This window comes from Trachypithecus francoisi, unplaced genomic scaffold, assembly GCF_009764315.1.
Source record: "Trachypithecus francoisi isolate TF-2019V2 unplaced genomic scaffold, Tfra_2.0 Lachesis_group1, whole genome shotgun sequence".
Classification (NCBI taxonomy): domain Eukaryota; kingdom Metazoa; phylum Chordata; class Mammalia; order Primates; family Cercopithecidae; genus Trachypithecus; species Trachypithecus francoisi.
Genome location: NW_022681454.1, coordinates 991,193 through 1,017,712, shown reverse-complemented (window position 1 = coordinate 1,017,712; position 26,520 = coordinate 991,193). Strand labels below are relative to the sequence as shown.

Sequence of the window (26,520 nt, the reverse complement as noted above, 5' to 3'; positions counted from 1 at the left end):
ACGCCAGCTGAACAAGACCTGCGGCGCGCACCGGGCAGGAGAGCTGGGCGCTTGGCGTGAGGGCCGGGCGGGGGTCACGAGGCGACAGTCCCGGGCCGCAGGCGGGTCCCCCGTTGCAGTGAGGACAGCAGTAGGGCGCAGGGGTTCCTGGGCCTTGGGCAGGGCCAAGTCTGCGTGTGCGAAGACCGCGAAGACTCCATGGACGGAGCCGCCCAAGCACCGCAAAGCCCACTTTCTGGGACTCACTGTGGGAGGCCCGCGGCGCTGCCCCTCGCCTGGGGCGCCCTGCGCGGCCGGGGGCCTCGGACAGCATCTGCGTCTCGCGTGGGAGGCGCCTGTCTGCGCAGCCGCAGGCCGCGGCCCCGCAGGTACAACGCTGCGCGTGCGGCGTCCGGAGTCCGCGTGCGGGGAAGTCTGGGCCGGTTGTGGTCAAACCGAGCCCACGCGGACCAGTTCCCCACGGCGGGTTCGCGAAGGGCCCCCACGCGCAGGTCCCGCCCCGCCCCATCACAAGGCCCGCCCCCAGTCCCGCCCATCGACGGGGCACGGCTGCGATCCGTAGCAGGCCCCGCCCCACCCGCCCCCAGATCCGCCCACCAGCAGCGCACGGCCCCGCCCCGTGGCCCGCGTCTGCGCAGTGGGGCGGGCGCAGTCGGAAGCCGGGCTGCGCGGCGCGGGCGGTGGAGCTGGGGCTCTAGTACCCCCGGCGCGGACCCAAAGGGGCTCGGGCCGCTCGGGCCGGGAATGGCGGCGGCGGCCGAGCCCGGGGACCGTGCCTGGCTGGGCGGCGGCTCCCCGCGTCCCGGCAGCCCGGCCTGCAGCCCCGTGCTGGGCGCAGGAGGCCGCGCGCGCCCGGGGCCGGGGCCGGAGCCCGCGGGCGCCAGAGCTCCGGGCTCCGTTGCCGGGCCGGGACACAGCTTCCGGAAGGTGACGCTCACCAAGCCCACCTTCTGCCACCTCTGCTCCGACTTCATCTGGGGGCTGGCCGGCTTCCTGTGCGACGGTGAGCGCCCGGGCCCGATGCCCACCCGGCTGCAGCCCTGCCTCTGCCCCGTGAGCAGGAGCCTGAGCGGAGGTGGCACCGGCGCTTTCGGGGTGGGGGGCGGGATCCCACCCCTGTTCTTGGGACCTGCCTACATGGGGCGGCCGGGGCCTGTGCGCCGTCGGGCCGTTCCAGGCTGCGGGTTTCAGGGCTTCCTCACCTGGGAGGTGCGGGCAGTGTCTCCATAGTGCCGCGCGATGGCTACGACTGGGGGCTGTGCCTGATGCGAGCGGGACCTCCGCTGGGGTCCCCATGGCCGGCTTCCTATCCCAGTGGCTGGGGCAGCAGGTGTGGCCAAGCAGGGCTGGCCTGGGCCCCTGGCCCTGGCCCTTCTCATGCTGTGGCCCAGAGTCCCAGCCACCTGGAGAGCCAGGCCGGGCCCTGCCGCCCGGTGCGCGTGCCCCAGCCCTGCTCCACCCAGCTGCCCTTCCCTGCTCTGGGCCCGGGTGCTCCCAGGGCTGGCTCTCATCTTCCCCCGCGGCAAGCAGGTGGGCCCTGGGGACCACAGCCCAGCCTCTGGAGGGAGCGAGGGACAGGACCGGAGTCCTGGACGTTTGACACTTACTGTGTCCTGGCCAGGGACGCCGAGGTGGGAGGGGCTAAGGAGCCTCTGCCCTGCTCAGGGATTCAGGCCTTTGCTCTGGGGATAGGGGTCCACTCAGGCCGGGGTCCGCAGAGGAGACTGTCCCCTCACACAGGGATGTTGTCTGTGGTGGAAATGGCGTGGTTGTTCCGACCCCCGGGGCGCACAAGGTGGCCTGGCCTGCCAGCTTCTTTGTCACATCAGAGCATGGCACAGCCATGCCTGCCGCCTGGGGCTTCCCCTGAGGTGGGGAGTGTGCATGTGTGGCTGAGGCGGCTCCCTGCTTGAGGCCAGACTCCGGGTCCCCTCCCCCTTGGGAGGGGGCACAAGGACCCTCCTGGGCAGCACCCGTGGAAGAGGGGCCAGCAGGGCTATGGGAAGAAGGGCGCCCTCCCCCACCCCCGGAGACCCAAGCATGGGGCGTGGGGTGAGCAGGCCCTGTCTCCACGGCAGAGGAGGGACATGGGTGCTGCCTGTCTCCCCTTCTTCTCTCCGCGGACCCTGGCCTGCTTCCAGAGCCTTTCTATTAAGCTGCCAGGAGGAACTTCTCCTAGTCCCATCTGGAGACTGGGGTAGCCAGGGCTGCAGCAGGTGAAGGGCGCTGTGTTGTGGCACCAGCTGGGCCTTCTGGAAGAGCTCCCTGTCCCAGCTGGGCAGCCTGGAGCTCCCTGGCACAACCTTCACCCAGGGCTATCTTGGCAGGTGTGTCACTGGGTGCCTTGCCCACTCCCAGCCCCCAGTAGCCTTTGCCCCAGCCCAGGGCTCCTGCCCTCCCTTCTGCCCCGGCCCCACCCTCCTGTCTGTTTCACTGCTGGGGTGTGGCGCTTGCTGCTCTTATGCCCTCCTGAGCACCCTGCTGGCTGAGGTGCTCCCTGGGTCCTGTGCAAACGGCCAGAGCTCCTTGAGAGGCCCAGGGCTGTCCACTCCCCAGCAGCTCCTGCCTCCCAGAGCCCTCACCTGCCCTGGGTGGCTCTAGGTCTCAGGCATGGTGCACAGCACGTAGCAGGGACAATTAGGGGTGTGCGCAGTTTCGGGAGAGTGAGACACAGGTGTCCCTGGCAAAGCCAGTCTGCAGAAGCCTGAGACGCCCCTGCCACTTAGCAAGCCTGGTGGGCCCAGGGCTGCCCCTTGAGAGGCCCAGCTGCAGAGGCAGGAGGAGCGCTGGGCCCACGTGCGAAGGGGAGGGGCTGCTCTCTGGATGAGAGGACACACTCATTGTCCTCCAGGATGGTCAGGACCACCCAGGTTCTTGCTCCTGGGCTGCAGGTTCTCTCCAATGAGTGGGGCTGGGTGGGGGGACGGGGGAAACTCGGAGGACCACAGGGTCCCTGGTGTGGCATGGTGGGTGTGGCAGTAGTTGCCCTGGGGCCTCTAACTTCCTGGGTAGGACAGCCATTGGGTGGGACAGGGGCCAACTCACACAGCGCTCATTCCCACAGTCTGCAATTTCATGTCCCACGAGAAGTGCCTGAAGCTCGTGAGGATCCCGTGCACGAGTGTGGCGCCCAGCCTGGTCCGGGTGAGTGTGGGGCTGGGTGTTGCACCTGCAAGAGGCTGGGGGATGTGTCAGCTCTCATGGGGTCGAGGTACTGAGACCCTTCATGTCAGATGTTAGTGATGCCTACGGTGGAAAGGCAAAGGTCAGACACTGCTCGGGATTAAAAGGCTCAGCACCCTGCACGGATCTGTAGGGAATGATGATGATAAAAGCCAGTCCCAAAGGTCACAGTTAGCAAGATCCTGTCCACAGAATGTGCTCAAAATGACGAAACTAAACATCTACACAGATGTCGAGAGGTCTCCAGGCGGGGAGGTGGGTGTGGCTGTGACATGCAGCGTGAGGGCCTGGGGGGATGATTTCCGCGTCTGGGGTGTCAGCGTCTCAGCTGTGATGTGACCTTAGTTTGCAAGATGACACACTTCGGGGGGCTGGCAAAGGCTTCGGGGATCTCTGCCGTTCCTCACAGCTGCATGCGAACCCACAGGCATTGCATGGAAGCTTGACTCTGCCGTTCCTCACAGCTGCATGCGAACCCACAGGCATCGCACGGAAGCTTGAATAAAAAGCAAAGGCAGGAAGCCTGGGTGCCTGAGAGTGTTTGGCCACCAGCCTCCTTCTAAAGGCTCTGAGTGGGGCAGGGAGGTGACTGGCCCAGGTCACTGCAGGGCACTGCAGGAGCCCTGGGCTGGGGCAAAGGCTGCCGGGGGCTGGGAGTGGGCAAGGCACCCAGTGACACACCTGCCAAGACAGCCCCGGGTAAAGGTTGTGCCATGGAGCCGTTCTCTGGTGACAGTGGTGACAGCAGGGACATGTAGGAAGGCCCAGGCTTATTCCTCCCTCAGCTGTCAGCCCCGCCGTCTGCAGACTGAGGCCCCCAATGTCCGCATTCCCTGAAGTGCTCAGGCTGCAGGTGGGGTGCAGGCTGTGAGGTAGGCCCAGGTGTGCAGCAGGACGGCAAGCCAGGCCAGCAGGCGCACCTGCCACTGGCGGGCATCCGGCTGCGCCGTCCCCTCTAATGTCTGATGCCCTGTTCCTAATGATGCAGTTCCCGGGGTGTGAGCAGGAAGCCTGAGGATGCTGGTCCTGGTGGTGGCCGGCACCCTGGCCCTGGTGGTGGCCGGGATCCTGGCCCTGGTGGTGGCTGGCACCCTGGCCCTGGTGGTGGCCGGGATCCTGGGGATGCCACATTGGCTTGGGCAGCCCCTCTTCATGTGGACGGCCTGAGGCTGCAGCTTTTTAAAATTGATTTTAATGTACTTTTCTATGCTAAATTGGGAAAATATGTATTTCAACTATATGCATAATAGGAAATTTAAAAGATATATTTGACAAAATAAAAGTCACCCACCATTCTGGTATGCTCACAGCTGAAATTGTGGAACACGGTCTTTCTGTGTATGCTTTTATCGGGTGTGGTTTAAGTTTGGGGATAAGGGCAAGAGTCGGGAGTGAAGGAAGACTTCGTCTTTGTGCTTCCCGTCTCGTGGAAAAGCAGCAGCCCAGCCCTCCCCGACACAGAAACGTTGATCCACACTTGTTATGGCCTGAGTGTCTCCCAGAGGGCAGTCCCTGTGTGCTGTGATCCTCCTGGCTCCGAGGAGACAGATGCCAGGCGGTTGACAGAGCTTTGCCTGCCCCAAGGAGGGAAGGGGTGGCGGGGGACTCGCTCCCCTGCGCTAGGCAGGGCTGCTGGGGAAGGCCACAGCCTGCTCCCTGCTTTTGACCCGCCAGGCTGTCCCCAGAACCCGGGGTTGTGGTTGCCCCTGGGGCCTCCAGGTGGCACAGCCGGCTCAGGCCAGGCAGTTCCCAGCAGCAGCGTGAGCTGCAGAGTTGCGCAAGTGAGGAGGGAGGAGGGGTGGCGGGCAGCCTGTGGCGCTTACCAAGAGCACTGAGGTGAGGCTGTGTCTTCCCTGGCTAGGTTCCAGTGGCCCACTGCTTCGGCCCCCGGGGGCTCCACAAGCGCAAGTTCTGTGCTGTCTGCCGCAAAGTCCTGGAGGCGCCTGCGCTCCACTGCGAAGGTACCTGGAGCCTGCCTGGCTCCCCTTGCCCCACTCAGCGTCCTGGTCTCAGATGCCCAGGGTGGCCCAGCCCACCCCCTGCTGCAGCTTGTCGGGGTGATGGGGGGAAGCTGAGGACTGGCCGCCCGGCAGGCCACAAGACAGTTAAAGGATGCGGGGTGCTAGGTGGTAGGGATGGGGCCAGACCCAAGCGCCAGCAGAGGCAGGGATCCTCCGGAGTGGCAGGTACCTCTAACCCTGCCTGCCCCCAACCCTGCCTGCCCCCCAGTGTGTGAGCTGCACCTCCACCCAGACTGTGTGCCCTTCGCCTGCAGTGACTGCCGCCAGTGCCACCAGGACGGGCACCAGGATCACGTGAGTGCACCAGCCCTAGGGAGCCCTGGGGGGTGGGGCGGGCCCAGGTGCTGACTGTCCTGCTCTGCAGGACACCCATCACCACCACTGGCGGGAGGGGAACTTGCCCTCGGGAGCGCGCTGTGAGGTCTGCAGGAAGACGTGCGGCTCTTCTGACGTGCTGGCTGGAGTGCGCTGCGAGTGGTGCGGGGTCCAGGTGGGCGCTGGGAGGTGGTGGGGGTGGGGCAGGAAATGTGCGGGGTTGGGCGGCTGCTGGGAGGCGGAGGAGTTGTGGGAGCGGGGCAGGAGAGGCACAGGGTCCAGGTGGGCGCTGCAGGGTGGAGGGGGCGGGGTAGGAAAATCACGGGGTCCAGGGGGTCGCTGGGAGGTGGAGGGGGCAAGGCAGGAGAGGCGTGGGGTCCAGGTGGGCGCTCGGGGGCTGGAGGCAGGAAAGACACGGGGTCCAGGCTAGGTTTGCGACATGTGGGGTCTTTCCCTGGACCCAGCGCACCTGGTGTCCCCGCCCCCGGCTCCGACCCCCCAGCTCAGGCCCTTGTCCCCCCAGGCGCACTCTGTCTGCTCGGCGGCGCTGGCTCCCGAGTGCGGCTTCGGGCGTCTGCGCTCCCTGGTCCTGCCCCCGGCGTGCGTGCGCCTCCTGCCCGGTGGCTTCAGCAAGACGCAGAGCTTCCGCATCGCGGAGACGGTGGAGCCGGGTGAGGTGCGGGCCGGCCGGGGCGCCCTGGGCTGGGGGCTGCGCACTGAGTGAGGGGTCTGTGTACCCGACCCGCAGGCGAGGGAGGCGACGGCGCCGACGGGAGCGCTGCCGTGGGTCCAGGCAGAGAGACACCGGCGACTCCGGAGTCCGGTAAGTGCCCTCCTCCTTCCCCGCAACTCTCCTGACATCCCCAGGCGCCCTGGACTCATGGAACTTCCCCGGCCCAGGGAGGCAAATGCTGAAAATCTTTGATGGTGACGAGGCGGTGAGGAGAAGCCAGTTCCGTCTCATCACGGTGTCCCGCCTGGCCAGCGCCGAGGAGGTGCTGGTAAGGGGGGCTCGGGGCAGGTGTCTGAGCCCCCACCTCCCACCGCATGTCCCCTCACCGGGCGTCCCCGATCTGGCTCCCCCAACCTGGTGCCCCTCACCCACCTGCCCCCCCGCTGCGACCTGCCCGCCCCCCCCACTGAACCCTGCCTGACCCCCTACAACTTGGCCCCCCCAACCTGGTGTCCTGCAGGAGGCTGCACTTCGGGTCCACCACATCCCCGAGGACCCTGGCCGCCTGGAGCTGTGCCCGCTGCCTCCTTCCCTGAAGGCCTGTGACACCTGGGCTGGAGGCAAGGCTGGGAGTGCTGTGATTTCGGAGGAGGGCAGAAGTCCTGGGTCCCGGGAGGCCACACCAGAGGCCTGGGTCATCCGGGCTCTGCCGCGGGCCCAGGAGGTCCTGAAGATCTACCCTGGCTGGCTCAAGTGAGACTGGGCCCGAGGCTCAGGGTCTGCTGGGCGGGGTGGGCGGAGCTCCAGCTCAGGCTGCGTCCTCACAGGGTGGGCGTGGCCTATGTGTCCGTGCCAGTGACCCCGAAGAGCACGGCCCGCTCCGTGGTGCTGGAGGTCCTGCCGCTGCTCGGCCGCCAGGTGTGTACTCTGGGCCTGCTCCCCATCCTGGCCAGACTTGGTTGGGGGTCACTGTCCCAAGGAGGCCAGGCCACCATCCCAGCCCAGGCGTGGCTGTCCCCATGGGTGTCCTGAGGTGGTGGCCTGCCCAGACCTGATGCCAAGCTCTACCCCAACAGGCCGAGGGTCCTGAGAGCTTCCAGCTGGTGGAGGTGGCGATGGGCTGCAGGCAGGGTGAGTAGACGGCCCGTGCTGGGTGTGGCGGTCCCTGCACCTTTTGGGTTTGGGCCTGCTGCCCAGGCTCTCCTGCAGGGTGGTGCCAGACATCAAGACCGGGCCCTGTCCTCCTGACCAGTTCCACCCTGCATCCCCATGGGCCCTGGGGGCTCAGGGCAGCTGTTCCAAGGTGGGCAAGGAGCCTGGTGCTGACGGCCTGTGTCTCTCACCTCTGCAGTCCAGCGGACAGCGCTGATGGACGAACAGCCGTTGCTGGACCGGCTACAGGACATCCGGCAGGTCAGTGGGTGTGGACGCTGGCCCCCAGGGAACCGGCAGCTCTCAGCCACAGCCTCTGCCCCACAGGGTGGGTGTGCCCTGGACGCCAGGTTCTTCTTGGCTAGGCAGCGGCTGTCCTGGCTGGCAGGGCAGTGCCCTCTGTCATAAGTTACTTGGTCCCTGCAGGGACGCCTTGAGTTGCAGACCTCTCCGAGTTCCTTGAGGGGAATGGACAGGGGTTGTCCACAGCAAGGAAGCCTCTGTGGCCCCTTTCCTCGTTTTCATGTTGACTTAATTCCTGGGAGTGTTCCTGACACCCTGTTTTGCTGTTTTGCGGGTGAGGAGGCAGAAGGCCTGGTGCGGCGGTGCCGTTCTCCCCGGCCCAGCGTCCCCGCCCCTCTCCCTGCAGATGTCCGTGCGACAGGTGAGCCAGACGCGGTTCTACGTGGCAGAGAGCAGGGATGTAGCCCCGCACGTCTCCCTGTTTGTTGGCGGCCTGCCTCCCGGCCTGTCCCCTGAGGAGTACAGCAGCCTGCTGCATGAGGCCGTGGCTACCAAAGGTGTGACCACCGTGGCTGGCCGTGGGCTGCTGGCTGGGGGCAGGGTCCGGCGGCAGGCAGTGGGGCTGCAGTGCTGAGGCCGGCTCCTGCCTCTCCTTGAGCCACCGAGGCCCGAGCTCCGGGTCCAGTCCACGTCCCTTCCTCCAAGAGGCTCTGTAGCCTCCCGCCCGCTGTGGCCCATCCCTATGGTGCTCAGCCTCTGCCTCTCCCTCTCCCTCCGGGGGGCCCTGGACCTCCGGGCAGCTGGGAGTCCTGCTGTTAGAGTGGGGCAGGGGTACTTCCTGGGGAGGCTGCCCTTGGGGTGAGACGTCACCCCTGAACAGGCGGAGGGGCTGTCCCTGGCCCCCGTGCGGTGCGTCCCTCACCTCCCACCGCCCTGACCGCAGCCTCTGCCTTTGCAGCCACTGTGGTGTCCGTGAGTCACGTCTACTCCTCCCAAGGTGAGCCGCCCTGATGGACGTGGTCACACGGGGCCCAGGGGTGTTCCTGGGGTGAAGTGGGACAGCTCTGGCCCTCACGTCACACCTGACCTTTCCCTTGGGCAGCCCTGGGCTGGGGAAACCCTGGTTTGCTTCCTGCCCTGGCACCGTGGGGGCTATGGGACAGGCTCCCCCTGAGTCCCGGGCCCCTACCACAGGCGCGGTAGTGCTGGATGTCGCCTGCTTTTCGGAGGCCGAGCGGCTGTACGTGCTGCTCAAGGACATGGCTGTGCGGGGCCGGCTGCTCAAGGCACTGGTGCTCCCTGACCTGCTGGTGAGTGACTGGTGGGGCCGGCTCTTCACACACCCCAGGGTGGCGAGAGGGAGGTCTGGGTCTTCAGGTGCACAGGCCCCACAGCCAGACTCGCTCTTTTCATCTGGCGTCTCTTCATCAAATTCACTGGGGGCTCGTAGGTGCCACCTTGTTTGTGCCTCACAACAGCAGGAAGGACGCTGTTGCCCGTTTTACAGCAAAGGGCCTGAGGTCAGAGGGTCAGCGCTCATCCGAGGCTGCCCAGTGGGTGATACCAGCTCCGTGGGGCACCGTGGGGCCAGGCCCAGCTTCCACGCTGCACCTGAGGCCTCCACCCAGTAGGGAGGCAACTCCTGGATGCACTGGGTCCTGCTGCGGCTGCCTCACCAAGGGCCAGAGCGTGTTTGTGACCAGCTGTCAGCATCCCAGGCACGGCCCTCCCGGTACAGCCTCAGCCCCACTCCCCCTGTCTAGGAGGACGTAGGGCCTCTGCTCTCTGCCTGGAGCTCCCCAGGCCAGTCAGTGCAGCTCCCAAACTTTGGACGCTGTCCTTGAGACCCACAGTGCCCAGAAGTGGGGGCACCTGGCAACAGTGCAGGGCTGGGGGAAAGGGGAATCCAGCCCATGGAGGCAGGGCAGGGCTGGGCGAAAGGGGGGTCTGGCCCATGGAGACAGGGCAGGGCCAGAGGAAAGGGGGGTCTGGCCCATGGAGGGACTCCACGCTGCACACTGTGCCTTCATAGTGGCCTCTTGTTCTCAGCCTATCCAGCCCCCAAAGGGTCCCATGAGGACCCCCCAGGTGTCTATGGCTGCTCTGCCCCTGAACCCTGACCCTTGACCCTGACCCCAGTCCAGGCGAAGCAGAACTTGATCTGAATGAGTTGTCTGTGGCTGGGACGGGTGATGCCTGTGGGTCCCTACACCTGGCCTTGCCTGGCTCAGGACAGGGTAGCCACCCCCATGGTCCCGAAGATGCAGCCCCTGCCCCAGCCCCACTCGCTCTGTGGGCAGAGCCAGGTGTGGGGCCGACACGCGCTTTCTCTCTCCCGTCAGCTGCCTGCCCTGGGGTGAGTGGTAAGTGGTGACCGCAGGCGGCTCTGCCTGCCAAGTGGGTCACAAAGCCCCGAGTGTGTCCTTGCCCCCAGCCACGGCTGGCCCCTGTGCCGCCGCCCACCCTGTGTCTGCACCCGGCCTGTGTGTCTCCTGTTGCCCAGCCGTCCCCGCTGTGGGGGCTCCAGCCTCCTGTTATAGGGACCCCAGCCCTGAGCCCGCTGTGTCTAGATCCCTGGGTACTGTTTCTTGGGGTTGTGTGTTGGGAGATAGGCTCTGTCCTGTGGCTGAAGGACTCCGCGTGCCACCCTGTGAGTTAAGAGCTTTTCTTGGCTGCTGTGTAGGTGGGTGGGGGCCTGGGAGCCGCCATCCACCAAAGGTGTGCACGAGAGGCCCCCCAGGAGACAAGCCTTGGTCTCGCTGGCAAGGAGTGCCAGGCAGAGTCCCATGTGGATTTCCAGCCTGGACTCACAGGCTGCATGGCCCAGGCGGGTGTGGTCTGTTCACACTCAGCACAGTGGGCATGTCCGAGACCTTTGTGCTGGGAGCACCAGGCAGCAGCCGGCTGGCCTCAGTGCTGCCCTGCTGACCGGCAGCGAGATGGGGTGACCCCGCAGCTGATGTGTGATACCTCTTATGTGAGGCCAGCTATAACTGGCCACGCCTTCCTGGGGAGGGGCTGGTCCAGGCCAGGTGGGCTCAGGGTTGGGGGCTGGGCACTGCCTGGTAACCCCAGCAGTGGGGACAGCCTACCTTGGGTCCCCATCCTAACCTAGCCCTCTGTCTGTCAGCACGCGAAGCTGCCCCCAGACAGCTGTCCCCTCCTTGTGTTCGTGAACCCCAAGAGTGGAGGCCTCAAGGGCCGAGACCTGCTCTGCAGCTTCCGGAAGCTACTGAACCCTCACCAGGTCTTCGACCTGACCAACGGGGGTCCTCTTCCTGGGTGAGTCCAGCAGGACCCCGGTCCAGGGTAACAGTAGGGGCGGGAGGGGCCCCAGGAGGCTGTCACAGCTGTCTCAGCTGGCAGGAGCTCCACTGGGATCCCGTGATGGGACCTTGAAGTCCTCCACATGGCCAGGACGGGCATTTGAAAAGGAAGGGGCAGCCTGGGTGGGGGATGGGCTGCGCCCACGACTGCTGGAGAATACTTCCTGTCTCCTGCTAGGCTCCACCTGTTCTCCCAGGTGCCCTGCTTCCGGGTGCTGGTGTGCGGTGGCGACGGCACTGTGGGCTGGGTGCTTGGCGCCCTGGAGGAGACACGGTACCGACTGGCCTGCCCGGAGCCTTCTGTGGCCATCCTGCCCCTGGGCACAGGTGGGGTCAGCCATGCAACTGAGGAGGGGGCCTCAGGGTCTACCCCTTCCTGCGCAGCTTTTGCTGAGGCCTGGGCTGGCGTCTGTCCCTGTGGTGGGGTCTGCACCCGGCTGATGGGCGGGTGGGTGTGGACAGATGCTCTGTGTCTGCCTGTGTCCCAGGGAATGACCTTGGCCGAGTCCTCCGCTGGGGGGCAGGCTACAGCGGCGAGGACCCGCTCTCCGTGCTGCTGTCCGTGGACGAGGCCGACGCCGTGCTCATGGACCGCTGGACCATCCTGCTGGATGCCCACGAGACTGGCAGTGCAGAGAACGGCACCACAGATGCAGAGCCCCCCAAGGTACAGGGTGGCCCGGCGTGGGGTGCCCTTCAGGCTTCCGCGTATGACCTGGTCACACGTGTCACAGTGGGCATCCTCCTCCCAATCACACTCGGATGTATGCACCCGCATCATCCCCTTTGCAAAGCAGGCAGTTGAGGGAGGCACAGAGAGTGGCCACTGCTGGGAATTGTGCTGAGCCAGCTGGCGACAAGAGCCTGGCCAGGACCTGTCCACGCTGCCCTCTCCTGGGTAGTGGGCTTGTTGCCGGGGTGGCCCTTGCTCTTGTCTATTCCTGCCGGCAGGAGGCAAAAAACTACACCTGCTGTTGGGGAGCTCAGGGGGCCTGGTGAGGGCGGCCGGGTCCTGGGAGATGAACACCCTGTCCCCAGATCGTGCAGATGAGTAACTACTGTGGCATTGGCATCGACGCGGAGCTGAGCCTGGACTTCCACCAGGCGCGGGAAGAGGAGCCTGGCAAGTTCACAAGCAGGTACTGGAGCTGCAGGGGCCGCCACCTGGTGATGGCATACCTTCCTCGGGTCCCCCAGCAGGGATAGGCAGAGGGGCCACCACCTGGTGACGGCATACCTTCCTCGGGTCCCCCAGCAGGGATAGGCAGAGGGGCCACCACCTGATGACGGCATACCTTCCTCGGGTCCCCCAGCAGGGATAGGCAGTGGGGCCGCCACCTGGTGACGGCATACCTTCCTTGGGCCCCCAGCAGGGAAGGGCCGCCACCTGGTGACGGCATACCTTCCTCGGGTCCCCCAACAGGGATAGGCAGAGGGGCCACCACCTGGTGATGGCATACCTTCCTCGGGTCCCCCAGCAGGGAGGGGCCACCACCTGGTGACGGCATACCTTCCTCGGGTCCCCCAGCAGGGACAGTGGGGCCGCCACCTGGTGACGGCATACCTTCCTCGGGTCCCCCAGCAGGGACAGGCAGAGGGGCCGGAACGCAGAGGCTGCCTAAGGCGGGGTAGCGCTTCCCCAGTGACAGGTGGCCCGCCCTGTCCCGCAGGCTGCACAACAAGGGTGTGTACGTGCGGGTAGGGCTGCAGAAAATCAGTCACTCTCGGAGCCTGCACAAGCAGATCCGGCTGCAGGTGGAGCGGCAGGAGGTGGAGCTGCCCAGTATCGAAGGCCTGATCTTCATCAACATTCCCAGGTGCTCACAGGCTCCCCAGAGGCTCTGCCAGGCGGGGCCACCGGCAGTCTCAGCCCTCGTCCCGCCTGCACCTACGCCTCTGTGTCCGCTTTCTTATGCTGCAGCTGGGGTTCGGGGGCTGACCTGTGGGGCTCAGACAGCGACACCAGGTTTGAGAAGCCGCGCATGGATGATGGGCTGCTGGAGGTGGTGGGCGTGACGGGCGTCGTGCACATGGTGAGCCGCCGTCCGGGTGTGCGGGCGAGCCCAGGGTGGTGTCCCTGGTCCCCACTGAGCCCAGCTGGCCTCTCCTGCCCCAGGGCCAGGTCCAGGGTGGGCTGCGCTCCGGGATCCGGATTGCCCAGGGTTCCTACTTCCGGGTCACACTCCTCAAGGCCACCCCGGTGCAGGTGGACGGGGAGCCCTGGGTCCAGGCCCCGGGGCACATGATCATCTCAGCTGCTGGCCCTAAGGTACGTGGGGTGAGGCTGGAGAACCAGGGGAGGTGGGCCAGGCTGGGCCGGTTGTGGGAGTGGCCGGTGGTACCAGGGTGGTGCTGGCATGGCCTGCTGCGGCCCTGGTCTTCCTTGACTCCGGGGAGGGTGCCTGCCTCAGAGGAAGGCTGTGCCAGCGGTCAGGCAGGCCACAGATGGCACAGGGAGCAGCCAGGCAGGTCCCTCCCCTTCCGTGAAATGGGGCTGAGATGGCATCAGCTGCCCGGGCCCAAGGACTTGGGGCTGCCCATGCACTGTTCTTTCATCGGCTGTGTCACCCTGGTCCTCTGCCCCCTGCCCTGGGACAGGTCCACATGCTGAGGAAGGCCAAGCAGAAGCCGAGGAGGGCCGGGACCACCAAGGATGCCAGGGCGGACGCGCCTGCCCCTGAGGGCGATCCTAGGTAGGGGTGGCTGAGGCAGCCCAGGGGCTCGAGCCATCTCTGCCCCCGCCAGCCTTGTTTTCAGGTGGTCTAGAGGCAGCTCCACGGCCACAGGGTGGCCGGCCTTGTAGTTGGACTTGGCTACAGCCCTGACTGCAGCATCTTCCTGGGGCCACAGCAGGACCAGCCGTCATCCCACTGGAGACTGCTGTGCGGGTGGCAGCATTTCCCCGCGTCCCGGGTGGGCACAGGGCTCTGGCTGGCGAGCCCTCTGCCCTGTGGGGGCCTGGTCCTCTCCTCAGGGGTGGACACTTATCCCTCCATACCTCTCCCTGCCAAGCCCCTTGAGCTGGACAGTGCTGGATGCCGGCCGTCCAGGTGGGTCTGACCTGGCTTTGTGTCCCTCGGGCCTTCCCCCTGGCCAGTCTTTCAGAGCAGCAGACTCCGTGGTGTGTCCTTACCCTAGAAGACACAGGCTGCCAGCCTCTCCAGCCTCCCCTCTCCGCCCCGGGCAACAGGTGTGGGCAGTCCCTGGTGGGCAGTGTGTCGGGCTGCTGGGTCGTTGTGACTGGTGGCTTCCTTGTGTTGGGGGAAGAGAGAAGGTGCCTTCTCTTGTTTTCTGGCCTTGTTATATATAGATGGCAGCTTGGACCCCAGGTACAGCTGCAGGGGCACAGTGCCCAGCTGGGCCTGGCGGCCCTTTCCTAGTGCCTGTGCTGGGGGAGGAGAACCTCTGTCCGTGTGGAGGCCTGGAGGTCTCAGGTGCTGCCCTGGCAGCACCAGAGTGTGGGCCGGACCCAAGTGTCTGCCCCTCGGCCGTCAGGGTGGGGCATTTAGCACCCAGAAGAGACCAAAAGCAGGGCATGGCGGTGCAGAGGAGTTTGTGGAGGTGGAGACAGCTCCACGCATGTGGTGGAGGAGCTGGCTTTCAGCCCCAGACCCCATGCTAGCACTTTCCACGCTGCTTGCTCCTTGCTGACATGCAGTTCCCAGTGTCTGTGAGCCCACATCTGCTCAGTCCTATCCCTCGTCAGCATGTGGAGACCCAGCTCCTGCAGCGCCCCTGCTCCCACGCCCCCCAGACAGCTCAGTGGAGGGTCCTGCGTCTGGGCCAGGCTGGGGTGCATCCAGTCAAAGACAAAGCTGCCTCCACGTGCCCAAGGATTCAGACGGCGCACTGGCCCCAGGAGTCGTCTGACCAAAAATGGAGCCAGCCCTGTGGGAAGCCCCGACTCTCCCACGAGAAACGGGCCCATGGTGCGCATCTCCCCCTTCCCCTTGTGGGGCACAGCCGGCCTGGGCCTCCGATTCTGCGGAGCTTTCGGGGTGTGGCCTTGACCTCAGAAGTGGCTCTGGTTTGGCCTCAGGAGTGTGTGGCCTGGCCCAGCCTGCTGCAGCCTCCTGGGGGACCCTTGGTGCCACTAATCCTGCCCCCCCCCCCCCCCCCCCCCCCGCTTCTGCCAAAACTGCAGACACATGCATTGTAAGGCCACTCACGGCCTCGTGTGCATTCTTGTTTACGTCATCTCGTCATTTTCAAGACCAGTCCTTCATTTGTGATTAATTTTGCTTCACGAGCCCTGGTGTGGACTGGGGTGTGTACGAATCGTGTGTAACTGTGGTGAGGGGCTTGTCCTGTATGTGAATGAGTCTGTACACCAGCCGGACCCCTCTGTATTTATCGCTGCCTGAATGCAACCGTAATTTATATCTGGGACAAATACAGTCTGGGCGTCACGGTCCTGCCATCTCTTCCTCATCTTTGTGTCAACAACCTGGCATGGCACCCCCCAGCCCCGCCGCCAGCTCTGCATCGGCCTCGAAGGGGCCGGGAGTGGGCAGTCCCTCGGGTGGGTGGGCTTGGTAACGTGTCTTCAGATTGGAGAGAGTGGAAAGGCAAATGCCATACAGCACATTTCAAGTTCCCGTGAAACTCCTCTCCGCAAAAACTGGAGAACAATTTGAGGACTGAAATAGAGCATATTTCACAATGAAAATAAAACCCAGCCACGCAAGAACCACTGTGGCCTGCCCGCGACTCAACTTCCCCTGTCCAGCGTCCTGTCCTCCCTGGTCCATCTCCCGTGGGGACGGCTGGGAGTGGGCTCTGTGGCCGCTAGCAGGGGGCAGGGAGGAGCTGGGACTGTGGGTTGTCCTGGCCCGTAGAGGCTGGCGGGGGGTGTTCAGGCCGGGCGATGCCACGCAGGACCCGCAGGCTGGCCAAGGCCAGGCCCATGACCAGGCGCAGCAACAGGAAGGCGCAGGGCACGGCAATCTGCATGAGGTGGAAGATGCCCACGCTGAACCTGCTCAGCAGGCAGGTGGAGGCGAAGGCCAGCAGGCTGGCGCAGGGGTACAGGGCCAGCTTGGCAAACATGAGCGCGTGCTCCCGGCCGCCAAACCACACCGAGGGCTGCAGCGTCTCCGCCTGGTGCAGCAGCGCTGTCGTCCAGATGGCAAACTGGAAGATGCTGGCCAGGAAGATGATGGCGCAGCTGACGCGCACGCGCTCCAGCTCATCGCGGGGCTGCCGGGCAAAGGCCGAGGTCTGCTGGTAGGCCAGCGGGAGGCCGCCCACGAAGGCCAGCGAGAGCGTGTTCAGCAGCCCCATGGCCCGCGTGGCCTTGCGCACGTGCAGGAAGAGGGAGTGGTGGGCGAACCACAGCAGCCCCACCGTGGCGAAGGAGCCAAAGTACGCCAGGAACCGCGGCCCGGTCGCGCTCAGGGCGGCCACGAGGCTGCCGCCGAACCTCTCCTTCAAGTCCTTGGGGTCCGGGACGTTGTCTTCGCTGAAAACAGTGAAGAGAGGCATTTGTGCCGGCCTCCCCATGGCCCACGCAGGCCCCGGCAGGGTGGGCTGAGCGCCTGTCAGGGCTGCCTGGACCCGGCACATGGTTCAGATGAACCATGTGGACTTTGCAGTGGGCAAAATTTCAGAACGCCATATTTATGTATATTTGGCACACTGACCATTATGTGCTGTCCATCTGCAATTCCACAGAAATTGGCATCCTTCTGCTCTGTGCTAATGGGAGCCCAATCCTGCTGGCCCGGAGTGCTGCCGGAGGCCCTGGGCTGCAGCCCTCTCTGGCCGAGGCCCTCCTGCGTCTGCTGTGCAGGACCAGCCTGCTGTGGGGCAGCCAGGTCTGTTCCCTCCCAGCTGCCAGCCCTCGGAGCCACCCACACCACACCCTGGCTGAAGATCCGTGGAGAACTTGCCTCCATGGTTCTCAGATGCACACAGGGTCTCAGGAGGCCGACTCCCTGGCCGGACTCTGCAGCCTCAGGGAGGCTGTGGGAACTGCCCTGGTCAGGGCTGCTGCCTTCTCATGGCACCACCCAGAAAGCCAGGAACAGTGTCGTCTTTCAACATCAGGACATGGAGGACAGTGGTCCTCACGCAGCCCCAACCAGACTTCTGTCATCCAGAACGACAGGCAGAGGTCAAGGGGGTGAGGGGCAGGGGGTGGGAAAGGAGACAGGCCAGGGGCAGCAAGGGAAGGAAGTTGCTGGGAGGGGGCAGCTCCCCTGGCCGTGGCTCCAGGTGGAGGAGAGGTCATGTCCCAGCCCTACGCTGCAGCCTCTCCTTGGCAGGTCCCTCCCAAGGGGGCCTGAGCTGGCCTCGCACAAGCAGGCAGGTCACCCTGGAGTGTCCCTGGCACCTGGGCCTTAGAGATCAGGTGCCAACGAATGCTCCCCATTCTTAAAAATGCACACGACAGCAGAGAAGAGCATCAGGAGACTTGGACTCGAGAATATCAAGTACAGAATATAAAACCATAGTGTCTGACCCCAAGGAGATCAGAGTGCCGAGCACTGACGAGAGAACAAGACGCTCCAAAAGAATGTTAAAAAGCAAATTCAAATGTTATGACAGCCAGGCGTGATGGCTCACGCCTGTCATCCCAGCACTTTGGGAGGCTGAGATGGGTGGATCACCTGAGGTCAGGAGTTCAAGACCAGCCTGGCCAACATGGTGAAACCCCGTCTCTACTAAAAACACAAAAAGTTAACTGGGCATGGTGGTGGGCGCCTGTAATTCCAGCTACTTGGGAGGCTGAGGCGGGAGAATCGCTTGAACCTGGGAGGCGGAGGTTGCAGTGAGCTGAGGTTGAGCCACTACCCTCCAGCCTGGGTGACAGAGCAAGACTGTAAAAACAAAAAACAAAACAAAACCCCACAAAAAACAACAATGTGATGACTGAGATAAGCACTCTTAACAGATGAAGTGGTGGTGAGGCAGTGGAGGACAGATGCTGGAAGGAAGCAACAGCAGGCCAAGGGGAGCAGGAGGGGCTGGGAGGCGATGGGGGGCTGGGAGGCGATGTGGGGGGGCTGGGAGGCAATGTGGGGGGGCTGGGAGGCGATGGGGGGCTGGGAGGCGATGGGGGGCTGGGAGGCGATGGGGGGCTGGGAGGCGATGTGGGGGGGCTGGGAGGCGATGGGGGGCTGGGAGGCGATGTGGGGGCTGGGAGGCGATGTGGGGGCTGGGAGGCGATGTGGGGGGGCTGGGAGGCGATGTGGGGGGGCTGGGAGGCGATGTGGGGGGGCTGGGAGGCAATGGGGGGGCTGGGAGGCGATGGGGGGGACTGGGAGGGAGCAGGAGGGAATGGGAGGGACTAGGGACCAGGAAGGGCTGGTGCTGGGGCAGGGGTGAGGCCTGGGGTAGGGTGATACCCGTGGATGTGAGCCCCTTTGGAAAGAATGAGGAGAGCAGTTGGCGGCTGGTGCTGACCTCACCCTGGCACCCCATCCCCGGCTCGCACTTGGGGTGGGAGCCACTGGGAAGGGAGGGACTGCTGGGAGGGTTGTCTCCCTGAAGTGGGGGCTGCCCTGACCTCACACAAAACTCCAGGTATCCAGGGGAGGGTAGAGCCAAGACCCCTGTGCCTTTCTGGGGTTTCCAGGACTCAGACACACTGGCCACCTGATAGCTGGGGCAGGTGACGCGGGGTCCTCACCAGATGTCCAGGATGAGAAGGGTGGCCACAATGGCATAGACGCCGTCGCTGAAGGCTTCCACCCGCTCTTTGCTGAGTGGCTCGTGGAGGTCAAATGTGAAGACTTCCACTGGGTGAGCCGAGGGCTCCCTATGGCCTGTGGACACGCCAGGAGGGTGGAGCTGACCAAGCCCCCCATGTGGAGCCAGAGCCCGCGTGGCTGTCACTGCCCTCATCTCTGAAGAGGCCTGGAATGTGCAGGCCAGGAGAGGAGACAGGACAGGGATGCTCCGAGAGGCGGAGTGTGGGAGCCCCAGCCACCACCACGCACACGGGCCTCGGCCCATGGACAGCCCTTGGTGCGGAGCAGCCACACGGAAGGGGGCGGACTGTGGGCCTCTCAGGCCAGACCACCCAGCCATCACCCAGCCACACAGAGGGGGGCGGACTGTGGGCCTCGCAGGCCAGCCCACGCAGTCATCACCTACCCAGGAGCCTGTCTCTGCACCAGCCGGTGACCTTGCTGACGTAAGGGAGGAGGATGACAGTCACCATCAGCAGGTAAGACTGCAGGGAGACAAACCACAGGTCAGTGCCCTCCACAGGGGGCCGAGGCCAGGCCTTATCCACACAGAGCTGTGTGCCAAAGCAGGGGCAGTGGCAGAAGGGAGGGTCTTTGCAGCTCATGTATCTGATAAGGCCTAGTACCCAAAAAGTGTAAAGAATTCTTAAGCCAGCAGTGGCTCATGCCTGGAATCCCAGCACTTTAGGAGGCTGAGGCAGGTGGATCGCTTGAGCTCAATCGATCGAGACCAGCCTGGGCAACACAGTAAGACTGTATTTCTACGAAACATAAAAAATTATCCAGGCGTGACTGTGCACCTGTTGAACCTGGGAGGTAGGGGTTGCAGTGAGCCACCGGTGATCCAGCTCCCTGTACTCCAGCCTGAGTAACAGAGCAAGACCATGTCTTAAAAATTCATTGTCTATCTACCTATCTGAAATTCTCATAACAATAAAAAGATGACCCAATTAAAAATGGGCAAAGGATGAGAACAGACATATCTCCAAACAAAACATGCAAATGGTCAACCTGTTGCAGATCAAAACCACAATGAGATTCCTTCATATCCACTAGGATGGAGAGAAATGAAACATAGCAGGTGTTGATGAGGATGTGGAGAAACTGGAAGCGCCGTGTGCTGCTGGTGGGAATGCAAAATGCTGTGGCTGCTGTGGAAGTTTGGTGGGTCCTCAAAAAATTAAACTTAAAAAACTAAACAGAGAATCACCAAATGACCCAGAGGCTCACTGCTGGGCACACGCACCAACAGCCTGAGAAGACAGATCTGGAGAGACACGTGTCCAGCTCTGAGAGGCATCACTCCATCAGTGCCCACAGCGGCACCACCCGTGACAATGCCCACAGCGGCACCACTCACGACAGTGCTCACAGCGGTGTCACGGCAGCTACACGTGTCCAGCAATGGTCACAGCAGCATCACTCACAACAGCTGGAGGTGCACTTGCCCAGATCCCCGGCCACGGATGAGTGGGCCCACGACGTGCCACGAGACTCACAATGGACTATTTTTGGGCCACAGAGAAGGAATGCGGTTCTGACACGGGTGACAACATGGGTGAATCTTGACAACAGTATGTTAAGTTTAAGACGCCAGACGCAAAAAGGCCACACACTGTGTGAGTCTCTGCATATGAGGAATCCAGAACACACAAGTTCACGGACACAGAAAGTGCATCTGGCTCCCAGGGACTAGGGTGGGGAAGGGGATGCGGAATGGGGAGCAACGGTTCCTGGGTGCTGGGTTTGCACTGCAGGTGATGACAAGTTCAGAACAGGAGAGAAGGGGTGCCTGCATACAATATGAATGCATGCCGTGCCCCTCAAGTGCGTACTTTGTACAGTTATGATGGTAAATATGTGTATTTTACCAAATGTAATTTAAAAAGGGAGCACAGAGGACCCGGCCATGTGAGTGTCCTGGTCCTGAGAGGCCTGTGTCTTCGCACTCAGCCCTGCAGAAGTGCCCAGGCTAGTGCAGCCAACACACACGTGACAGCCCCGGGCCTTACTCCCGCCCTGGGCGCGGCACTTCCGCAACTCCGCGCAGGCGGCTCCTGGCCTGGGCCATGCTGTCCGCCCTCCCCATCATGTGGCCCCAGCTGGCAGGATGGACGCCCGCTCGTCTGTCCCGCACTGTGGACCCCTCCAGCTCACCACGAGGGTGAGAGCAACACAGACATCAACGCCAATTCCAGACATGTTCACGATCCAGTTTGCAGCCTTCAAGTAACCAACACACGATGAGGGAAGTGCCTCCAGGTGCCAGGTGGGAGTGAGCAGGACGTCCTAGCAGGAGTCAGCCAGCACCCTGGGGTCAGCAGGTGGGGGAAGCGCTGTGGAAAAGCAGGGAAAGAAACTAGGGAGGAAGTAGGCCCATCTTGGGGGTAGGCAGGGGGTCTGGGGGCTCGCAGTGTAGGCTCGGGGAGGGCCTGGGAAGGACGGGGACCATGCAGCGTGCGGGAGGGAAGGTGGAGGCAGCTGCTGCTACAGGATGCAGGGCATGAATGTCAGAGGCCCAGGGCAGGGCCCAGGACCCATGTGGTGTGTGCTACAACAGGAGGGCTCAGTGGCCAAGGTCATCCAGGGGAGGTGGGGATGGCTTGGCCCACGGCAGTGAGAGGCTGGGCCTGGAGGACAGAGCCCAGCGTCTGGGTGGAGGCTGGGGGGGGGGGGCACAAGGACACCTGCGGGTCTGTCCCAATGACATGCAAGGGTGGAGGGCTGCAGGGTTGCAGCCAGGGAGGTCTGACAGTGTGGACAGAAGGAGGCGGCCAGTGTGGGGCGAAAGCCCCAAGGTGCGGGAGCCGAGCAGAGGGACCAGCAGAGATGGAGGAGCAGACGCAGAGGGGCCTCATGAAGACCCTGCAGCTGTGGAAGATGAAGCCGGGATGCGGCACCGAAGGCTGAGGATGGACCGTTGCCCTGTCGGTGCCACGGAGAGCAAGGTGGCTGCTGTGGCCTGGCCCCTCCCTCTGGAGTCCTGGAACTGCTGACAGCTTGGGCCTCCCAGCCCCACCCCAGGAACCCTCCTTCCTAGAGTCTGCTGGTTCCCCTTTTGCCTCGTATCCAGGCTTCCCTGGGCCAGCTGCGGGAGGTGAGGGCACGGTCACCGCAAGCTGCTCACCCTCCCCAACACCGTACCTGTTCGTGGGCAGCTGGGCCGGGCTGTCCTGTGCTTCTCACCTCCAGGCCTGGCACCAGCTCAGCCTCAGGCCCTCAGGCTTGCTGGCCACTCACCTGCCCTCAGCCCGTCCAGGCCCACATCTGGGCCCTGTGGCAGGTGTGGCCACCCTACCCAATCCCAGCCATGGGTGCTGTGCCTTGGCTGTGTCCTCCATGTGATGGCTATCCCCTAGCCTGGGTCCTGACCTCATCAGCCTGCCTGTCTCCTGTCACTCGGCCACTACCAGAAGCGGCTGTCCCACCTCTGAAACCAGGACTGCCCCAGACCTGCTGCCCCTTACCCTTGCCCACTGTGCTGGCCACCCACCCACCTGCCTCTGCCCAGGGCTCAGCCCACCTGCCTTCTGCCCAGAGCCCCTGCCCCTGCTCTGACCTCACAGAAGCTGCAGTTGAGGACGCCTGCCCCTCCTGCTGGTGCCTGTGGGTGGCCCACCCTCCTTGAGGAAGTCCCTGGCCTCCAGCCTGCTCCATACCCAGACCCCCACATCTCCCTGGCATCTCCTCCTCCGTTTCACAAGCATCAAATGCATCCAGTGTAAGAGCCAAGCAGTGCAGCAGCCACAGCCCCTGGGACTCACAGGCCACCCCCCAACTCTGGCCCAGTGCTCCCACTGGGCTTAGTTAGGCCTGGCCTGTGGGCCTCCAACACTCTGGAGCCAGCCCTGCTCAGCTCCCCAGCTCGAGCCCCTCTTGGTGGAGGAGACGGCCTGCCCAGGCCTCTAGTGAGTGAGGCAGCAGCACCAGGACCTCACTTGACATCTGTTGTTTTGTTTTGTTTTGTTTCTTTAGAGACTGGGTCTTGCTGTGTTGCCCAGGCTGGAGTACGGTGGCTATTCGCAGGCACGATCCCTCTATTGATCAGTATGGGAGTTTCGACCTGCTCCACTTCCACCCTGGGCTGGCTCCACACTCCTTATGCAACCTAGTGGTTCTCTGCTCCCAGCATCACCATATTGATGCCAAACTTAGTGTGGACATCCGACTGGCATAGCCGAGAACTACAGCCAGAACTCCCCGGCACCCGTGCTCCCCCTGCGTCAGCCTCCCAAGTAGCTGGGACTATAAGTGCGTCCCTGCCATCTGGCTGCCGTTTGTTTTAAACTTGGGATTCTTCTGAAATGTTTACTAAACATTTAAAATAACCACCATTCATTTCTCCACAATTCTTATGGTGCTTTGGGTTTAAAAATTCACTTTACTGCAAAGGTCTCAAGCTGGTCCAGCTGTCACAAATAAAAGCTGCTACTGAAAGCAACTCTGAAACGGCTGCTTTTTCTTTCTGTTCCTGGATGATGGTGGCGTTACTAGAATGATGGTCTTATCCTATTAAAATCAGCCATTGGCTTAAAAAAACCAAGTGAGCAGACCTCGGTCTTTGAGCTAAGAGGCTCCCAGCTGTCTTTTACCTGAGTGAGGGCTGCTAGGAGGCCCTGCTCTCTGCCAGCCCCACCTCCGCACTGCTGCCCAGATGCACTGGCCCCGGCAGACCTGGCTCTTGCTGCCAACAGCTTGGTCCTCAGCGCTGCTTTCTCTACTTTCCCAGGCTCCATCCTGGGTTCTGGAACTTTCTTTTGTTGCCTTCTCCCTCTTCCTGGTGGCTCACATTCTCCAAGTACCAACAGCTGACATCTCCATGAGCGGATGCTGGTCTTATCCCCAGGGGCTCCTCCTCCAAACACTGTTAGGTGTTTACTGTCCTGACACACTTTTGCATAGATTCCTTATCCAGAAGAAAATAGGCTGGGCGCACTGGCTCATGCCTGTAATCCCAACACTGGGAGGCCGAGGCAGGTGGATTACGAGGTCAGGAGCTCGAGAACAGCCTGGCCAACATGGTGAAACCCTATGTCTACTAAAAATACAAAACTTAGCCGGGTGTGGTGGCGGGCGCCTGTAATCCCAGCTACTCAGGAGGCTGAGGCAGGAGAATGACTTGAACCTGGGAGGTGAAGGTTGCAACGAGCCGAGATCGCACCACTGCACTCCAGCCTGGGAGCCAAACTCCGTCTCAAGAAAAAAAAGAAAAAAAGAAAAGAAAGGCCGGCATGGTGGCTCACACTGTAATCCAGCACTTTGCGAGGCTAAGGTGGGAGGATCCCTTCAGGCCAGGCATTGCAGATTAACCTGGGCAACACAGCAAGACCCTGTCTCCACCAGAAATACCAAAATGATCCAGGTGTGGTGGTGCACACCTGTAGTCCCAGCTCCCTGGGAGGCTGAGGTGAGAGAATCGCTTGAGCCCGGGAGGTTGAGGCCGCGGTGAGCCAAGATCACGCCACTGCCCTCCAGCCTGGGTGACAAAGCGAGATCTTGCCTCAATAAATAAAAAATAAAACAACAAAACGAGGCCGTCCTGGACCCCGCATCTGTCCTGGACTCCCGCGTCTGTGTCTCGCCCTCGTCCGTCGCCCTGGACCCCGCGCGTCTGTGTCTCGCCGTCGTCCTGGACTCCCGCGTCTGTGTCTCGCCGTCGTCCGTCGTCCTGGACTCCCGCGTCTGCCCTGGACTCCCGCGTCTGTGTCTCGCCGCCGTCCGTCGTCCTGGACTCCCGCGTCTGTGCCTCGCCGCCGTCCGTCGTCCTGGACCCCGCGCGTCTGTGTCTCGCCGTCGTCGTGGTGAAGCTTCACTGAGGACACCCAGCTGCCCCTCCCTTCGATGAGTGTCCGTCTCTGTCCTCAACAGGCTGGGTCTCGGGGCCTCAGATGGAGCAGGCCTCCCTCCCTGGTGCCACTCGCTGCAGCCCTGGGCCTCACACACAAGACCCTTGGAGGGACGCCTGCCTGCCTACAGCTCTGCCCCCACCCGCATGTTTGTTGCTCAGTGGGGACATCGCTCCCACAGGGGCCCCCTTTCCTGCCCGGGCCCCGGGGGACTGTCCCAGCACTCACCAAGGGGACAAAGAAGAGGGAGAAGATGGCCGCTGCAAAGCACAGGGCTGGGCCTTGGAGGACGATGCCCAGGACATGTCGTCGGTACTGAGCCCTGTGGGTGGAGCACTGGATCTGCGGGCTCAGCAGGTGCGGGAAGTGAAATGCATACCCCACAATCAGTGCCTGTGGGAAAAGCAAGCTGCAGGATGCTGGCCCCGAGAGCAGAGGGCCCCCACACCAGTCAACCCCTGGGCTGCACAGCACGCACACATGCAGGGGTCTCGGGGTCGGGGAGGACCTGGCCGGTAGAGGTAGGCTTGTACCCGGGACACTTTGGGCACAGGACCTGAGGTGGAGAGAGAACAGGAGCCCCTGCTGGCTCCTGGGGCTGCATGTGGGGGTCTCAGGGCCCACTCTTCCCAGTCTCTGGTCAGAAAGCAGGGGAGCTCTGGGCATGCCACATCATATTCGTCTAGGTGGTCCCGGGCACCCTACTTGTGTGACCCGACAGCGATCCATCACACACACACACACACACACACACACAGAGTGCAGGCCCCCTGGGCCCCCTACCTGTACGACCCTGATAGCGATCACACATACACACACACACACACACACACAGCACAGGCCCCCCGACCCCTATCTGCACAACCCTGATGGCGATCTCACACACACATACACGCGCACACACACACACAGACAGTGCAGGCCCCCCAGGCCCCCTACCTGCACGACCCCGATGGTGATCACACACACACAGAACAAGAAGATGCCCAGGGGCACATCAGGGAAGGTCACCATTAAGGAAAACTGTTAAAACAAAAACAAAACCAAACCCCCCCGCAAATCCTAGGTTACCAGGCTGCAGGGCCCGGAACTGGACCACGGTGAGCCTCCCACCCCGGGAGATGCGACGAGGCCATCACAGGATGCGGCAGCTGGGTGCTGGGGGCGGGGGATGTGTCCACACTGCCCCCACCCCAACCAACTCCACCAAATGCCTCAGGCCTTTAAAGCCAAAATGTTATCCGATTCATATAGAATTCCGCAGACCCCAGTTCCTTGTGGCACACAGCCCCGCACACTCGGACCAGCGGCCACACAGCCCCGCACACTCGGACCAGCGGCCACTGCCAGAATTTGGAGGCACCTTCACAGCCTGAGCAGTACAGGGCGGGTGGCCGGAGGCTGTAGGGGCTGCATGCCAGGGACAGGACTGGGATGAGCAGGGGGCTGCGGACTCAGGGCCGGGTGGGAGCTAGGAGCGCCGGTGAGTCCCTCATCAGGGCCACTGCCTCCTCTCCCCTCCAGCCTGAAAGAAGCCCCCAGCAGCCCGACAGCTGGCTCTCCCCAGAACCTTCTCTCCCCAGAATGTTCTCGCCCCAGAATTTGCTCTCCCCAGAACCTTCTCTCTTCTCTGCAACTGTGTGGCCTGGGCCCTGAGCCATCCAGCTGGTCTGCTTTTGAGGACAGGTCAAATCCAGTGGTGTCCAGGAAAGCCTCAGGGTGTCAGGGGCCTGGCGGTGCTCACCGTGTAAGGCAGGAAGGTGATGGTCATCATGCAGGCCTGGAGGGAGGGAGGGCATCATGGCCATGATGTGGCCTGGGGAGGAGGGCAGGGGGATGGACACAGCCCACTCCAGGAAGGCCGGGAAGGCGCAGGGCTGGGCCCTCCCCAAGAAGGGTGGGCCAGCGAGTGTCAGTCCAGCTCCTAGACCCTGCAGGGCCAGATGGGGGTACTCATCCTCTGTCCCCCACACCTGTGCCCAGCCCAGTGCCCCCTGGTCCCCTACACCCTGGCTCTGTCTGGGAGGAGATACAGGCTGGCGACCCATGGGGAGGGAAAGATCGTTT

The 26,520-nt window shown here is 63.2% G+C and overlaps 2 protein-coding genes across 10 annotated transcripts in view; one reads left to right on the top strand and one right to left on the bottom strand.

The window, feature by feature from the left end:
• Positions 1–645: 645 nt before the first annotated feature.
• Positions 646–15,607, top strand: DGKQ (diacylglycerol kinase theta). 2 transcript variants are annotated; one of them, XM_033213388.1, is made up of 23 exons: positions 646–1,003; positions 3,065–3,144; positions 5,045–5,144; positions 5,413–5,498; positions 5,569–5,694; positions 6,043–6,190; positions 6,268–6,342; positions 6,420–6,520; positions 6,713–6,945; positions 7,020–7,110; positions 7,269–7,323; positions 7,544–7,605; positions 7,994–8,144; positions 8,546–8,584; positions 8,782–8,897; positions 10,718–10,869; positions 11,092–11,240; positions 11,402–11,580; positions 11,952–12,052; positions 12,584–12,730; positions 12,835–12,946; positions 13,030–13,182; positions 13,512–15,607. In XM_033213388.1, exons 1-23 carry the CDS (start codon positions 745–747, stop codon positions 13,608–13,610), a joined length of 2,814 nt encoding a protein of 937 aa, XP_033069279.1. In that variant the 5' UTR covers positions 646–744; the 3' UTR covers positions 13,611–15,607. The 2 variants fall into 2 exon arrangements, with proteins under 2 accessions (XP_033069279.1, XP_033069280.1); XM_033213389.1 differs by lacking the exon at positions 646–1,003 and adding an exon at positions 2,191–2,327.
• Positions 15,546–26,520, bottom strand: part of TMEM175 (transmembrane protein 175) — a 35,533-nt gene continuing 24,558 nt past the window's right edge. For 7 of the 8 annotated variants that reach the window (XM_033213396.1, XM_033213391.1, XM_033213394.1 and 4 more), the window contains 6 exons: positions 26,198–26,233; positions 25,393–25,476; positions 24,682–24,846; positions 19,014–19,092; positions 18,547–18,682; positions 15,552–16,374 (listed from right to left, as the gene is read on the bottom strand). In XM_033213396.1, the coding sequence (XP_033069287.1) occupies positions 15,702–16,374; positions 18,547–18,682; positions 19,014–19,092; positions 24,682–24,846; positions 25,393–25,476; positions 26,198–26,233 (1,173 nt within the window). In that variant the 3' untranslated portion in view covers positions 15,552–15,701. Of the gene's footprint in view, positions 16,375–18,546; positions 18,683–19,013; positions 19,093–24,681; positions 24,847–25,392; positions 25,477–26,197; positions 26,234–26,520 lie in introns of all 8 variants that reach the window. The other variant, XM_033213390.1, reaches the window with a different exon arrangement.

Coding starts and splice junctions, on each gene's coding strand:
- DGKQ (XM_033213388.1), top strand. CDS start 745: ATGGCGGCGGCGGCCGAGCCCGGGGACCGTGCCTGGCTGGGCGGCGGC. Junction 3,145..5,044: donor TGGCGCCCAGCCTGGTCCGG/GTGAGTGTGGGG, acceptor TTCCCTGGCTAG/GTTCCAGTGGCCCACTGCTT. Junction 5,499..5,568: donor AGGACGGGCACCAGGATCAC/GTGAGTGCACCA, acceptor CCTGCTCTGCAG/GACACCCATCACCACCACTG.